The sequence below is a fragment of the Dendrobates tinctorius genome, unplaced genomic scaffold (genome assembly GCF_039654945.1).
Source record: "Dendrobates tinctorius isolate UK_male_01 unplaced genomic scaffold, ASM3965494v1 ptg000062l, whole genome shotgun sequence".
NCBI classification, from domain to species: Eukaryota; Metazoa; Chordata; class Amphibia; order Anura; family Dendrobatidae; genus Dendrobates; species Dendrobates tinctorius.
In genome coordinates, this window is record NW_027361730.1 from 21447655 (window position 1) to 21462715 (window position 15061).

The 15061-nt window shown below is 47.3% G+C and overlaps 1 protein-coding gene across 1 annotated transcript in view; it reads right to left on the reverse strand.

The window, feature by feature from the left end:
• IREB2 (iron responsive element binding protein 2) overlaps positions 1 to 15061 on the reverse strand; it is a 148483-nt gene that overhangs the window by 39862 nt on the left and 93560 nt on the right. The window contains exon 12 of the mRNA XM_073579368.1: positions 7160 to 7276. Within this exon, the coding sequence (XP_073435469.1) occupies positions 7160 to 7276 (117 nt within the window). The remainder of the gene's footprint in view (positions 1 to 7159; positions 7277 to 15061) is intronic.

Genomic DNA, 15061 nt, shown 5'->3' on the forward strand with positions numbered 1-15061 from the left:
CATGGGTGGGAAGTCAACTCACCAATCCAAGCCGCATGCCCTCCTGTCTAATGGTGCGCCACTGCTGCCTCGAGAATTTTTCTACCCAGGATCGCATCTGACAAAGCCTGAGTATGCACATTGTAATGCTTAGAAAAAAAGTGTGCAGGCTGGACCAGGTTGCCGCCTTGCATACCTGCTCTGCCGAAGCCTGGTGCCGAAGCGCCCAAGAGGCGCCCACTGCCCGAGTAGAGTGCGCCCCTATCCCTGCTGGAATCGGTGTGCCTCTAATATAGTAAGCCTCTTGAATAGTTAGACAAATCCATCTGGCTATGGTCGACCTTGAGGCTGCTAGACCCTTCCTGCGCCCTTCGGGGATCACAAACAGTGAGTCTGTCTGGTGAAAAGGTGCCGTCCTCGACACGTACCTCCTGAGCGCTCTTACTAGGTCCAAAGTGTGGAGCGCCCTTTCCACCCTATGTACTGGCGCTGGACAAAATGAAGGCAGCACAATGTCCTCATTAATGTGGAAAGAGGACACGACCTTCGGCAGAAAGGGAGGAGCTGGTCTAAGGACCACCTTATCCTTGTAAAAGGTAAGAAATGGTGCTCTACAAGATAGAGCTGCCAACTCAGAGACGCGCCTAATGGAAGTTATGGCTACCAAGAATATGACCTTTCTGGAAAAGTATGATAATGAAATTTCTTGCAATGGCTCAAAAGGAGCTTCCTGCAGGACACTCAGGACCAGGTTAAGATCCCAGGAGTCTATTGGCGCTCTATAGGGGGGCACCAAGTGAGAGACCCCTTGAATGAACGTCTTGACCTGCATATTAGAAGCGATCCTTCGCTGGAAGAGGACACACAAGGCCGATATCTGTCTCCTAAGGGAGCTCGGGGCCAAACCTGCGTCTAGGCCTGACTGAAGACAAGCCAGGATGTTGGGAACCGAGAAGGAAAGTGGAGCCACCCCGTGCTCTTGACACCAACGAAAGAAAACCTTCCAAGTGTGATTGTAAATTCTCGCCGAGGTAGGCTTCCGGGCGCTAACCATTGTAGCAACCACTTCACGCCCAAACCCCACCTGGGTCAGAATCCAAGATTCAACGGCCATGCCGTCAAACACAGGGCCCCTGAGTTCGGGTGGCAGATCGACCCCTGAGACAGTAAATCTGGTCGCTCTGGCAGACGCCAAGGAGCGTCTGCGAGGAGCTGCACTAGATCCGCGTACCATGCCCGACGGGGCCAGTCTGGGACAGCAGAATTGCCGGAACCCCCTCTGTCTTGATTTTCCTGATGACCCTCGGAAGTAGTGGCAGCGGGGGAAACAGGTATGGGAGTCGAAACTGGTTCCATGGTAGGACCAACGCATCCACTGCGATTGCTTGCGGGTCTTGAGACCGAGCGACAAGCACGGCCACTTTGGCGTTTACCCTGGAGGCCATCAGATCCATGTCCGGTGTCCCCCACCGTTGGCAAATCTGCTGGAAGACCTTGGGGTGCAGGGACCATTCCCCAGCCACAACACCATGCCGGCTTAGGAAGTCCGCTGCCCAATTTTCCACGCCTGGTATGTGGACTGCTGAGATTACCGAGTGGTTCCCCTCGGCCCAGCGTAGTACATACTCTATCTCGAGCATGGTTGACCTGCTGCGTGTGCCTCCCTGGTGATTCACGTACGCCACTGCCGTGGCGTTGTCCGATTGAATCCGGACAGGATGTCCTGCTAGAATGTGCTGGAAATGTTGCAGTGCCAACCGCACCGCTCGTATCTCTACCAAGTTGATCGGGAGGCGTGCCTCCCGATGCGACCATTGCCCCTGAGCCGTGTGATGGCAAAAAACTGCTCCCCAACCAAGAAGACTCGCATCGGTTGTGATCACCAACCATTGATCTGGGGGAAAGGGTTTCCCCTGAAGAGAGGAGTCGCGCGTCCACCACTGCAGTGAGCGTCTGACTCGAAAGGACAACCTGCACTGATGATCGAGCCTGAATGGACTCCTGTCCCAAGATGTCAAGAGAGCGTGCTGCAGGGGCCGAAGATGAAATTGAGCATATGGAATCGCTTCCATTGGCGCCACCATCCTCCCTAGAACCCTCATCCCGAACCGAATGGTGTGAGGGCCTGGTTGTTGAAGATTCCGAACTCCCTGCCGAAGCGCTCGAGCCTTGTCCTGAGGGAGAATTACCAACCCTTGGGAGGTGTCGAAAATCATCCCTAGGAACGAAATCCTCTGAGCTGGGACAAGGGATGACTTCCTCCCGTTGACCAACCATCCTAGGCGCGATAGGGTATCGAGCGTGATGTTGACATTTTCCTTGCATGCCCGAAAGGACGGACCTTTCACCAAGAGGTCGTCTAAGTATGGTAAAACCACTATGCCCCGAGAGTGTAGAATGGCCATGACGACCGCCTTTACTTTTGTGAACACTCTGGGGGTGGTGACCAACCCGAAAAGGCAGAGCTACAAATTGGAAATGCCGACCATCGATTGCAAAACGTAGGAACCTTTGATGCGGGGGAAAAATAGGGACATGCAGGTAAGAATCCTGGACGTCGATCGAGGCCAAGTATTCTTCCTGCTCCATGGCAGATATGACTGAACGGAGAGATTCCATTCGAAAGTGTCTGATTCTGATGAACCTGTTCAGGAGCTTTAGGTCCAGAGCCAGCCTTACTGTCCCGTCCTTATTGGGAACTGCGAACAGGTTGGAATAAAAACCTTGAGTTCTCCCGCACTCTGGTACAGGGACAATGACCCCGTTGCGCTGAAGTACCTTGATGGCCCCTAGCAACGCCTCTGCCCGAGATTCTGCTTTGGGAAGCTGGGAAAGAAAAAATAGTCTTGGAGGATGTCTGACAAATTCTATTTTGTACCCGGACGACACTAATTCCGCCACCCATGCGTCGCGTGCTTCCGCGACCCAGACGTGGCGGAACCGGAGTAGACGTCCGCCCACGGGTAACGGATGCCCCGAGTCATTTGGCTGAGGGCTTCTGGGACCTGGTCCCCCTTGCCCTGGGCGCGCGGCCTCGCATCCTGCCCAGCGGGTTGGCGCTATACGTGACAAGACGCTCCTTGTCCTGGTTGCAGCGAGCTGGGGTGGCAGAACTGGCCGCTGCCATACACCCGGGGCAGTGAAATGCTCGAAAGCGTGCCTGAGGCTGACGAAATGGCAGTTTAATTTTCTGCTGTGGGAGAAAAGTGCTTTCCCCCCCCCCCCGTAGCATCTGAGATGAGTTTGTCCAATTTTTTCCCAAACAGGCGGCTACCCTGATACGGCAGGGAAGTCAAGGATTTCTTGGAAATCGAATCAGCCCGCCATAGCCTTAACCACAGGGCTCTCCTAATGGCGATTGCATTTGCCGCCGCTAGTGCTGCGCAATTAGCTGCATCTAAGGACGCATTGATTAAATAGTCACCCACCATCACGATCTGACCTGCTATCTCAGACACTTCCGTCGGCAGGTCTCTATCCTAAATAGGACATTTAAAGAATCTGACCATGATATGCCTTGGCTACCCATGTTGCCGCAAATGAAGGAGAGAGTGCTGATCCTGATGCCTCATACACCGAACGGGCCAAACTCTCTATGAGCCGATCCGTGGGGTCTTTAATGGAAGAAACACTAAGCACCGACAACAAAGTTCTTGAGGCCAAGCGTGACACTGGGGGATCCACAACCAGAGATTCCGCCCATCTCTTACAGAGCTCTGGTGCAAACGGATATCTCGTTTCTAGCGTTTTCTGGCCCGAAAAACGCTTGTCTGGACGTTCCCTGTGACGCTGCACTATGTCCTTGAACTCTGGATGAGTGCTAAACACTCTATGCGGTCGCCTGGCATTCTTAAAGGATACCTTATGACCTGAGGTTAGGGAGACGTCCTCCTCAATACCCAAAGTCGGATTGACAGCTTCAATGAGAATGTCTACCATCTCATGACACCCCGGGGTATCCAGGTCCAGGGATTCCTCCGCGTCATAACCTGAACTCTGCTCGCTCCCGGAAAATGGTGACAGTGAACGAGATGCCACACTCACGGATTCCGAAGCACCGGAGGGGCCCGGAGACGCAGTGTGGGTTCTCTTCCTATGCGTTTGCTTAGAGAGAGTACGGCCCCTGCAGGCCGGAGGCTCCTGTGAGGTGGATGAACCTTTCCAGACAGGTGAGCCATCGTCTCTGCCCCTATCCAGCCACTCGGTAGCGGCACCTGGGGTAATTCATTTTTGAACGGTGCAGGCACCCTAGCTCCGTCTGCCTTCAGGGGCGAGGAGAGGGACCGTCCGCCGCCATGCAGCACCGCCGTCTTGCGTTGGTGGAGCAGTGGAGGCCGCACAGACTAGTCTTGTGCCTCTGTGCAAGCCCATGGTTTCAATACCTAGGGGTGGACAGGGCTAAGTCTGGCATAATGTCCCACGGTGCTGGAAAGGATACGTGGAGGGACACTCGCAGGTGCTCGCCCGTTGATGGTTTGGGGACATCGGATCCTTTCAATAGGATGCGTTGTCCCTGTCTTATCTTCATAAAAATAAGAAAAATAGATGTCCGGGGAAAAGTCCCAGAGATGTCCCTCAGTGCGAGAAAGTATACGCAGAGGCGATATTCAACGCGGGCTCGCCCATTGATGGTTTGGGGAGATCGGACCCTTTCAATAGGATCCGTCGCCCCTGTCTCATCTTCATAGCTAGAAAGCAAAAAAAATAGTCTGCAGAGATCCAGACTGTGTTTGCCTCCATAGGACACTAAGCAAGAAACTGGTTTCCGCCCGCAATCGGGGCGAGGGTGTATGCGTCGGCGGAGGAGCTAACTTTTTTTTTTCTATACTTCGTGTCAGCCTCCAGACGGCAGTAGCATACACCCACAGTACCTGTGTCCCCCAATGAGACGAAGGAGAAAAAGGGGGAATTTTATCTTCCATTGTTGATATATTTTTCCAATATTATTTCAATGTATAAAAAAATGTGATATACAATATTTAAAGAATACTACAAAGTGGTGTGAATACAGCACACCACCACTACATTTACCTGAAAACATTTAAGTTTACCTTAAACCATAAAAAATTATATTAGAAAAGAGAGTAGTATAGGACCTTAAGACCTCAGATGCTCAGCTTCTCCTAGACTTCTATGAGTCCTATTAAAATCAAAAGGAGCCTATAAAAATCCATCAGAAGCAGTGTTCACACAGTAACAGGGCGCATTCAGACATCAGTACAAATCAGTCTGATATAAGATCGCAGTGCATGGACTGGCTGTAGGTCTACCGACCAGAAAGCGACCGCTTCATAGAAATATATGGGGATGTCACACTGGTCGGGAGAGCAATGGCCAGTCCGTGCAATGCAATCCCATTCACTTAGAAGAGGGTAACAATGCCATCTCAATGTCATGCGGTGTGGCCCTTATCCTTAATTGGCTACATTCATTTTGTACCAAATAACAGCTAACTAATACAAAGTCATTGCCCTTGGACAAGATAAACTTGCACTGATTTGCATTCATTCCAATGTGGCTGGTTTCGAAAAGAACTACGACCGTTAAAAAACCGTGATAGCTGCAGTGAAATAATTCTGAGGATTCTGTTGTGGATTTTAGGCACCCTGACCCTAACCCTAATTGCAGATCTAATTAACTATTGCAATAAGTCATGGGAACACGGATGTATCATATTCTTGGCACTCTGCAAGCCTAGGAAAGTGCCACATTGCTGAAATATGAAAAGTCACCAAGCCAGGAGGAAAATTATGTGGTGCATGGTCATAATGAGCACCAGCATGGAGGATCTTAGTGTAACTTGCCAATATGTACTGTCATAATTTTTAGTGACCAAATGACATATGCTATATATAAAGTGGGTAAGTGCTTTAGGCCAAGTTGACATTTCCATTTTCACTTGTTTGCCTGTTTTTTTTGGAAGATCATTGACAAAATTCATGTTTAAAATGGACCTGTTCAATACATATGCATAAGAAGACTTCCGGGTCATAGACGCAGGCAAAAATACCTGCGCATGCGCAGTGGCGATTGTATGCTTTGCCCAGTTGGGCAAAGCATACTGCGCAAGCGCAAACGGCCTTATCAATGCGCAGGCGCGAATAAACAACGGCATCTGTGATATTCACAGAAGAAATTATGTCCAGCAAGCCAAGGTGGGGTGGGGGAGGAGAATAAGCCACGCTCATTGGACCAGACCGTGGCAATTTCCATAAATCGGAAGAGTGATAAAAAAAGGTATTTATGCATCACAGGTGCGGGGACAGGGGGGGTTAACGGCTAGAATACTTAGGTAACACACAACTCAATGATATCTTTACATGATATCAAAAAATGGGTGACATTCCCTTTAAGCATTTTGTGCGACATCTCTGTGTTTTAAAGGGCATGAAAATTCAAATTTTCACCAAATTTCCATTTTTTTTTTTTTTTTTTTTTTACACAAATCACGTCATATAAAAAAAAAATGTTACCACTATCATGAAGTACAATATGTCACAAAAGAACAGTTTCAGAATCACCAAGAAACATTGAAGCATACCAGAGTTATTACCTCATAAAGGGACAAGGTCAGAATTGTACAAATTGGCCTGGTCATTAACGTGCAAACCACCATCAGGAATAAAGGAGTTAAGAATATAAAATGTTTTTATTTTTTTTACATTTGTCCAAAATGTCAATATATTCACAAATAAACGCAAATCATATTGACCTAAATTTACCACTAACAATGTACAATGGGTCACAAAAAAATAAAATAAACACAATCTCAATCATTGGGATACGTTGAAGTGTTTAAGGGTTATTAAAACATAAAATGACCCTGGTCAGATTTAAAAATTTTTTTTTACCAGTCACAATGTTTAAACTAGTCATGGTCACTAAAGGGTTAATGGGTGTGCTTTGTGTCAGTATTTGGAAAAGGAAAGTGCAGCACATGCAAAATGTTGTTTACTCCACTATCAAGCTGACACAATGGAATCCAGACCCCATAATAAGCGGGGCCCCTCTGCATCAGTTTGCATCACTTAAAACATTTCCAATTGAGACAATTTTGTTCAATTTGTATCTGCATCTAAATGCAATACATGGAATATGCAAATGTAACTGTGAGCACAGCCACAATCCCTTCCGTAGATCTACAATGTGATTGCAGCCTTAGTTTAAGTTATTCACTCACCTTTTCACTTAAACAAGCTTCAAAATCTTTTTTCATATCAGTTACTAATACTCGGTCTTGCGGTCTCTTGGGGCCACTCACACATGGTACAATGGTGTTTAAATTGATTTCTAAAACCTAAAAATATAAAGGAAAAAAAATAGTAATTTATAATTCCTGTAATTTGTGTTAGCCATTATATTCTAGACGTTTAATTTATTTATTTTTTAATAATAATAATAATAATAATAATAATAATAATAATAATCTTTATTTATATAGCGCCAACATATTCCGCAGCGCTTTACAGTTAAACAGTTTCAAACACAACAGTCATAAGTAACAACGTTAACAATACAATAATTAAAGCAAAATAAGACGACCCTGCTCGTGGGAGCTTACAATCTACAATGAGGTGGGGGAGATACAAAGCACAGGTTTGTATTTACAATGATGTATTTACAATGATGGTCCAGTCATCTTCAGGGGGTGGGGGTTAGATGAAGATAGTGAATGGGCTACACACACACACAAACATAACATGACTTTGATTACTGAATGTGATAGGCCGCTCTGAACAAATGTGTTTTGAGCGAGCGCCTAAAACTATGCAAATTGTGGATGGTCCTAATATCTTGGGGTAGAGCATTCCAGAGAATTGGCGCAGCACGGGAGAAGTCTTGGAGTCGGGAGTGGGAGGTACGGATTAGGGCAGAGGTTAGTCGAAAGTCATTTGCAGAGCGCAGCGGTCGGTTAGGCCGATAGACAGAAATGAGGGAGGAGATATAAGGGGGTGCCGCACTGTGGAGAGCTTTGTGAGTGAGAACAAGTACTTTGAATTGTACCCTGTAATGAATTGGCAGCCAGTGTAATGACTGGCGAAGAGCGGACGCGTCTGAGTAACGATTAGCCAGATGGACAACCCTGGCTGCTGCATTAAGGATAGACTGGAGAGGGGAGAGTCGAGTGAGAGGGAGGCCAATTAATAGAGCATTACAGTAGTCCAGGCGGGAGTGGATCAGGGCGACAGAGAGTTTTTGTTGTTTCCATGGTGAGAAAAGGGCGGATTCTAGAGATGTTCTTTAGGTGTAAGCGGCACGAGCGGGCAAGAGATTGTATATGGGAGGTGAAGGAGAGATCGGAGTCAAACATAACACCCAGACAGCGCGCCTGCTGTCGGGGTGTTATTATGGTGCCACCCACAGAGAGGGAAATGTCAGATTTAGGGAGGTTGGTAGATGGTGGGAGCAGAAGAAGTTCAGTTTTGGAGAGGTTGAGTTTCAGATAGAGAGCAGACATGATGTTGGAGACTGCAGACAGACAGTCAGTGGCGTTCTGTAGTACAGCGGAGGTAAGGTCAGGGGATGATGTGTACAGTTGTGTGTCATCAGCATAAAGATGGTACTGAAAGCCAAATCTGCTGATGGTCTGTCCAATTGGGGCCGTGTAGAGAGAGAAGAGAAGGGGGCCAAGGACTGAGTCCTGAGGTACCCCAACAGCGAGAGGAAGAGGGGATGAAGTGGAGCCAGAAAACAGAACACTGAAGGAGCGCTCGGAAAGATAGGAGAACCAGGAAAGAGCAGTGTCCTTAATGCCTAGTGACTGGAGCCTAGAGAGTAGGAGAGGATGGTCAACAGTGTCGAAAGCTGCACACAAAATATAAAAGCAGGGGTAGTACAAATAACTAGGAGAGGGATTTTTGGTACTCTCCGTAAAATCTCATTCTTGCAGCGTTTAATGGGTACACAGCTTACCATGGGTGTTGTCACGATAATGTAAAATATCATGTTTGATTTTCCCTATTAACACACTTTCCAGAACTTTCTGCTGCACAAAGACAAGAGACCCCCCTTCCTTTTCCCTGTCAGCAACTGCAGCTGTGTGCGCTCCTTAGCTCTGTAACCTGAAACTCCAGCTCACTCACTCCTTCCTGGCTCCCTCCTCCCCCCCTAAGGAATGTTATTAAGCAGAGAGAATTTCCTTTGTCTAACCCATGTGCGATAGAGAATATATATATATATATATATATATATATATATATATATATATATATATATATATATATATAATATTGTAAAGAGGGCATAACTCGAGCCCAGTCAGTGACGGAAATATGAAAATGACATTGAGACGTGCTTTGACAGAGCCTCACTAGTCATTTTTGCTAAACTATAGCGCCAACAGAACCAGAGAAATGGATTTCTCTTGAACATAGGTGAATAGCCAGTCCAAGTTTGGGCTCATTAGAAAGCTAACTTCAAAATAAGATGAATGATGGTTCTGCCGATATTCTGCTAGGTTCTCAAGCCCAGTTATGATCGTTATAAGTTTTCAGAACCAAAATCTGTAACTCAAAGCTGTGGGAGGGAGCCAAAAAACTAGCCCCTTTAGTGAAGTCACAAGCCCAGACATATAAGTTACTGCAACTAAGCCCCCCTGTTAGTTGCTGCCTGGACGCTGTTATCTCAAGACCCCCACATGCATTGGGATGTGTCGCCCATCCCCCCAGCCTGGTTTGCCTGAGAAGACCTAAGTAACATGTGAGTTTGTTTTAATCCTTTTATTTGTAATTGCTTTTACATATTTTAATAGTCTCATTTTGTAAAATCTTTTCATACCTTCTATAAACACTGGCTACCTTTTTTGGAGTAAAATATAAAATTATTAGTCTTGTATCACCTTGCTCTCTGACGATTTCACGTGCCTAAAAGTTAATTGCGCTACTTATTTGGGTCGGCTTCGGACCCTCTTTATTCACTTTAAATATTAATAGAGAAATCGGAAGCTGGTGGCAGCGAGTGTGCTTTAGGCTAGCTGGCAGTGACGGAAGGGGTTTTATAAGCTGATTGTCTGGCTGCAGCCAGAGCCTTTATAATTCCTTCGCTGCTGCGTGCCTAATAGCCAGGGCACAACAAATAGCCCACCCGGCAACTAATTATCATAGGTGCAGTTCCCTGACTGACCTAAGGGTAAGGGGGGGGCGCCGGAGAGCTGCAAATTCCAAAGTGGAACTGGAAAGTGGGATATACATAAATCCCGGCAGTTTGTAACACTTTGTGGCAGCAGTGGGATAACTAAAATAAGCCCCTGCGGTAAATTGTTAGGTCAAGACTAGCTGGCTGTTTTTCATCACATTGTGGCAGTGGTGGGATAACCAAGATAAGCCCCCCTGCACGTGATAACCGTGTGCGGCCAAAGATCAGAACCCCCTCGTGATAGGTGTATGCCAGATTTCGTTGGAAAAGAATTGACAGAGAGGAAACTTGACCCTTAAGAGTACTGAGTGATAGACATGAGTCAAGACCCACTAGTAGAAACCTAAGGATGGAAGGAAGGGAATAGGACATAGGAACCAAATTGTTGACCTCATACCATCGGAAGGCGGCCTTCCAGTATCTGTGGTAGATACGCGAGGATGCCGTTTTTCGCGCCCTAATCATGGTCTGAATGATCCGATAGGAAAAGCAAACCTCTCTCAGAACTGCAGCCTCAACGGTCATGCCATTAAACTTAGAGACTTACATTAGATGCAGAAAATTCGCAGGTAAAACACGCACATATGTTTTTAGTGAACTCAAGTGGAAGAGGGGGCCTTGTGAAAGATCTGGAGTCTGGAAGCCTCCAGGGAGCGTCCATGAGCATGTTCACCAACTCTGCATACCAGGCCCATCTTGGCCAGTCTGGAGCTATCAGGATTCTGGGAATCCCTACTGCCTTTATCCTTTTCACGACTCTCTGAATCAAGGGTGAGGCGGAAAAAGATAAAGCAGTTGGAATTGGGACCACGGGAATACTAGGGTTTCGCAACCGATGGCTAGTGGATCCCGGGACCTGGCTACGTACTGAGGAACAGGGTGGTTCATCCGAGACGCCATCAGGTCGATGTCCGGTGTGCCCCATCTCTGGCATATCTGGTTGAAAATGGCGAGGTTGAGAGACTACTCTCCCGATGTGAGACCCTGACAGTTCAGAAAAATGGGCTGCCCAATTTTCCACCCCTGGAATGTGCGCAGCTGATATAACGGGAACATGACACTCCGTCCATTGCAGAATCCTTGTTACCTCTGCCGTCACCTGTTTGCTGAGAGTCCCGCCTTGATGGTTTATGTAGGCCACGGCGGTGGCGTTGTCCGACTGTACGCAGACCAGTTGGTCTGCGATGAGGAGCTGCCAGCGGCGAAGGGCAAGGAAAATTGCCCTCAGACATTGATGGGGAGAGTGGCTACTTGGCCGTTCCAGCGACCCTGCGCTGTGTGATGTAGGAAGACCGCTTCCCAACCAAGGAGACTGACGTCTGTGGGGATGACCTGCCACCGGAGAGGAAGGAAGGACTTCACTTGTAGGACTGATGCTGATAGCATCCACCAGGTCAAGGACTGCCTCACCTTGAGAGGCAGAAGCACAGGTCGGTCAAGGGAGGCAGTCCTCTTGTCCCAAGCAGAAAAGAGGGCCAGCTGAAGGGGACAGGTATGGAACTGGACAAAAGGCACAGCTTCCAAGGTGGCAATCATCTTCCCCAGAACCCAGGACCGTAAGGGGAGAGGAGCTGGTCGCTTTAGAATGCAGACCTCCTGGTACAGGGAGAAAAACTTCTCCTTAGAAAGGAAGACATGGGCTTGAACTCTGTCAAACCTCATGCCCAGAAACACCAAGTGCTGTGCTGGGGTCAGCGAGAATTTCTCCTTGTTGACTATCCAGCAGAGATGGGCCAGGGTGATCTGGAGACTGTTCGCAATCTCGACGGGACAGCCCCTTGATCAGAAGATGGTCCAAGTAAGGAATTATGAGAATCCCCTTGGAGCGAAGAATGGCCATAACCGCTGCATGCCCTTTGTGAACACTCTGTGGGCAAAAGCGAGGCAAAATGGAAGAGCCAGAAACTGATATTGATCCCCCTGGATCGCAAACCGCAGGAATCTCTGATGCTGAACACAAACAGGAATGTGAATATAAGCATCCTGAATGTCTACAGAACAAAGTAATTCCCTGTGTTTCATGGAGGCAATTACCGAATGCAGGGATTCCATCCTGAAATGACAGATCCAAACGCGACGGTTCAATCGCTTGGAGGTTCAAAATCAGATGGAGTGATCCGTCCTTCAGGACTATGAATAGATTGGAATAGAACCCTGAAAAGAGTTCATTCCAGGGAACAGCTACGATTACTCCTGTGCATAATAGGGAAGAGACAGCCTGAAGAACCCCTTCAGCCTGATGTCTTAGCAGGCAAGACTGAAAGAAACGTCTTCCTGGGGAGGAAGAAAAGTTGATTTTGTAACCCCGGAAATGACTCTCTCTCTGACCCAGGTATCGTCGACCACCGACAACCAGGCGTCCTGGAAGAGAGGAAGTCGGCCTCCCATCCTGGAGAGATTCGTGGGTGGGGGGGGGGGTGACCCGCCACGCCGAGGAAAATCTGCTGGTGTGTGAGAAGACTTGGGGGAGCAACCCTTTGGACTCAATGATGGGCAGGTTGGAAAGACTGCTTCTGCCTTTCCCCTTGGGCGGAAGTGTGGTCCTGCTGGGCGTAAGCGCCTGAAGCAGAAAAGGGCCAAAAGGAACAAAATTGAAGTGACCTCTTTTTTTTTTTAAATATATTTTATTGGTTTCGATAACATACAGAATTGAAAAGAAACGGCATTTCAAAACAAGTTCAAGGTATACAAGTTCAAGGTATGCAATTCGTTTGGTCATGCAAGACATTAGTATCTTATAAATTCCCCAAATACCCAACTTCTTCCCTCCGTCCTCCCTCCGCAACCCCCTTCATAGTCCTCTGCACTCTAATTGGTTAGAAGATTTTTATGGTATTGGTGTATGACCACCAATTCTTTTAAAAAAAAAGGTACTATTGAGTGTTTTCAAATTGGGATCTGAGCTGGTCCCTGGTGTCCTGAGGTAGTGTCGGGTTAAAAAACGACCATGTGGTCAAAAACCTCCCCACCATTCTCTCCTTATAAGTCAAGGCATCCAACCAAGCCATGCGAAAAAGAAACATCTTAGATTGTATGAGTGTCTTAGGTGGCGGCATTGGGTTCAACCAGTGCTGTAGAACGCTCTTTCTAGTTGTGGAGGCCCATAGTATCAGTGTGGCTTTTATATGTTTGGGGAGCTTGTCTGACCTCTGACCGAGTATGTTAAAGAGCGCCCATTGAGGAGTGAGTTCGAACGTTATTCCGCACATCTGCTGAACTTCTGCATGAATGCGCTCCCATTGTTTATGGTTTTTTGTGCATCCCCACATCCGGTGCAGGATGTCAGTGTTTTCCATGCCACACTTGGTACAAGCGAACGTGCCCTGGGGTGACATTTTGGATTTAGTATATGGGGTGACATAAGCTCTATGAAGGAGCAAAAGCGCCATGCCTGTATAACTGCTAGATGAAACAACCTGTCTCTGTATGTTGGTGGCTTCCAAAATATCGCCAACCGTTATCATATATGTCCCCCGCCCATCTCGCCGGACCTGTGGTTCTACTCTCCCATGACCAGCTGTTACGTATCAAAGAGTAAATGCTGCTGGTTGACGCGATTTGTGTCTTAGTGTTCCTTAGAAAGTTGTTCATTTTGTAGCTCCCCTTTCCCTGCTGACCATCCCCCAAGCTCTTTAGGCCTAAACTTCGTGTCTGAAAAAAGAGGAAGGGCCTATTAGCAAATATAGGGAATCGATGTACCACGTTGCTGAACGTAAGTAAGGAAAACCTATCGTCCAGCAAGTCCAATGCCATGGCACACCCCTGTCTGGCCAGAGCTGCATAAAGTAAGGGCGGTTTACCGTGCAGAAATCTAGGGTAGCCCAAAAATGGAATGAAAAGTGAAGAATCAGTGTGCATATGGCATTTTCCTGCATTTTTGCCATACCCGTATGGTCTGCCATATGGTTGGGTGTTGATCCACGTCGGTAGGAAGGCTGTCGTTTCTTAAGTGTAACAAGGCAGAGAGCGCAATGTGTGGGTAGAACTGCTGGTCCACATCCACATTAGCAACCAATCAATAGCATATCGAAAATTTGTAGCCAGATTATACCGCCCAATATCTGGGAAGTTGATACCTCCTCCTCCTTTGGGGGCTTGTAATTTTAGCAGACCAATTCTAGCCCTCTTCCCCGCTCCCCAGATGAATGAACGGAATGCTTTATTCAGCAGATGCACGTCCGCGTTAGATAATAAGGGCAAGGTCTGAAATAAATACCTGAGTTTTGGAAATATAACCATTTTGATCAGATGGCATCGTCCAGAGAAGGACAGGGTGTAATGTTTCCAGGTTAAAAGACCAAGTATTGAGGCAATCAGTGGTTTTAAATTTATTTGGTATAAGTCAGCTAAATCAGCCGGAAGATGGATTCCTAAATATTTTATAGAGGATGTGCATCATCTGAAAGGAAAGGATGGGATCGATCTTCCTTGTTTGAACAAGGCCAATGCCTCGGATTTAGTAAAGTTAATTTTAAAGCCAGAACAGTGGCTGAAATTTGAGTGCGTCCATTATTATGGGAAGTGCCTTGGTTGGGTTGGAAATAAATAGGATATCATCGGCAAACGCCGCAATTTTAACTGCAGCGTTCCCTACGGTCATTCCCTCACACTCCGACATACCCTGTAAAGTCCTAATCAATGGATCCAAGGCTATGTTAAATAATAGGAGTGATAAGGGGCAACCTTAACGGGTGCCCCTTTGAATCCTGAAAGCCGACGATAGTGACCCATTTATGGCCAGCCTGGACACCGGTTAATGATATATCAGTGATGGCCTTACAGAACCATGACCCAAAGCCTCCAAGTGCCAAGACATCATGGAGATAGTCCCAAGCGACCCTGTTGAATGCCTTGTCGGCATCCAGGCTGACCACAATAGCCCCCAAATCCCTACTCACTCTCTCATAAGAAATAGCCTCCAGAGCCGTGCGTATATTATACGTTATTG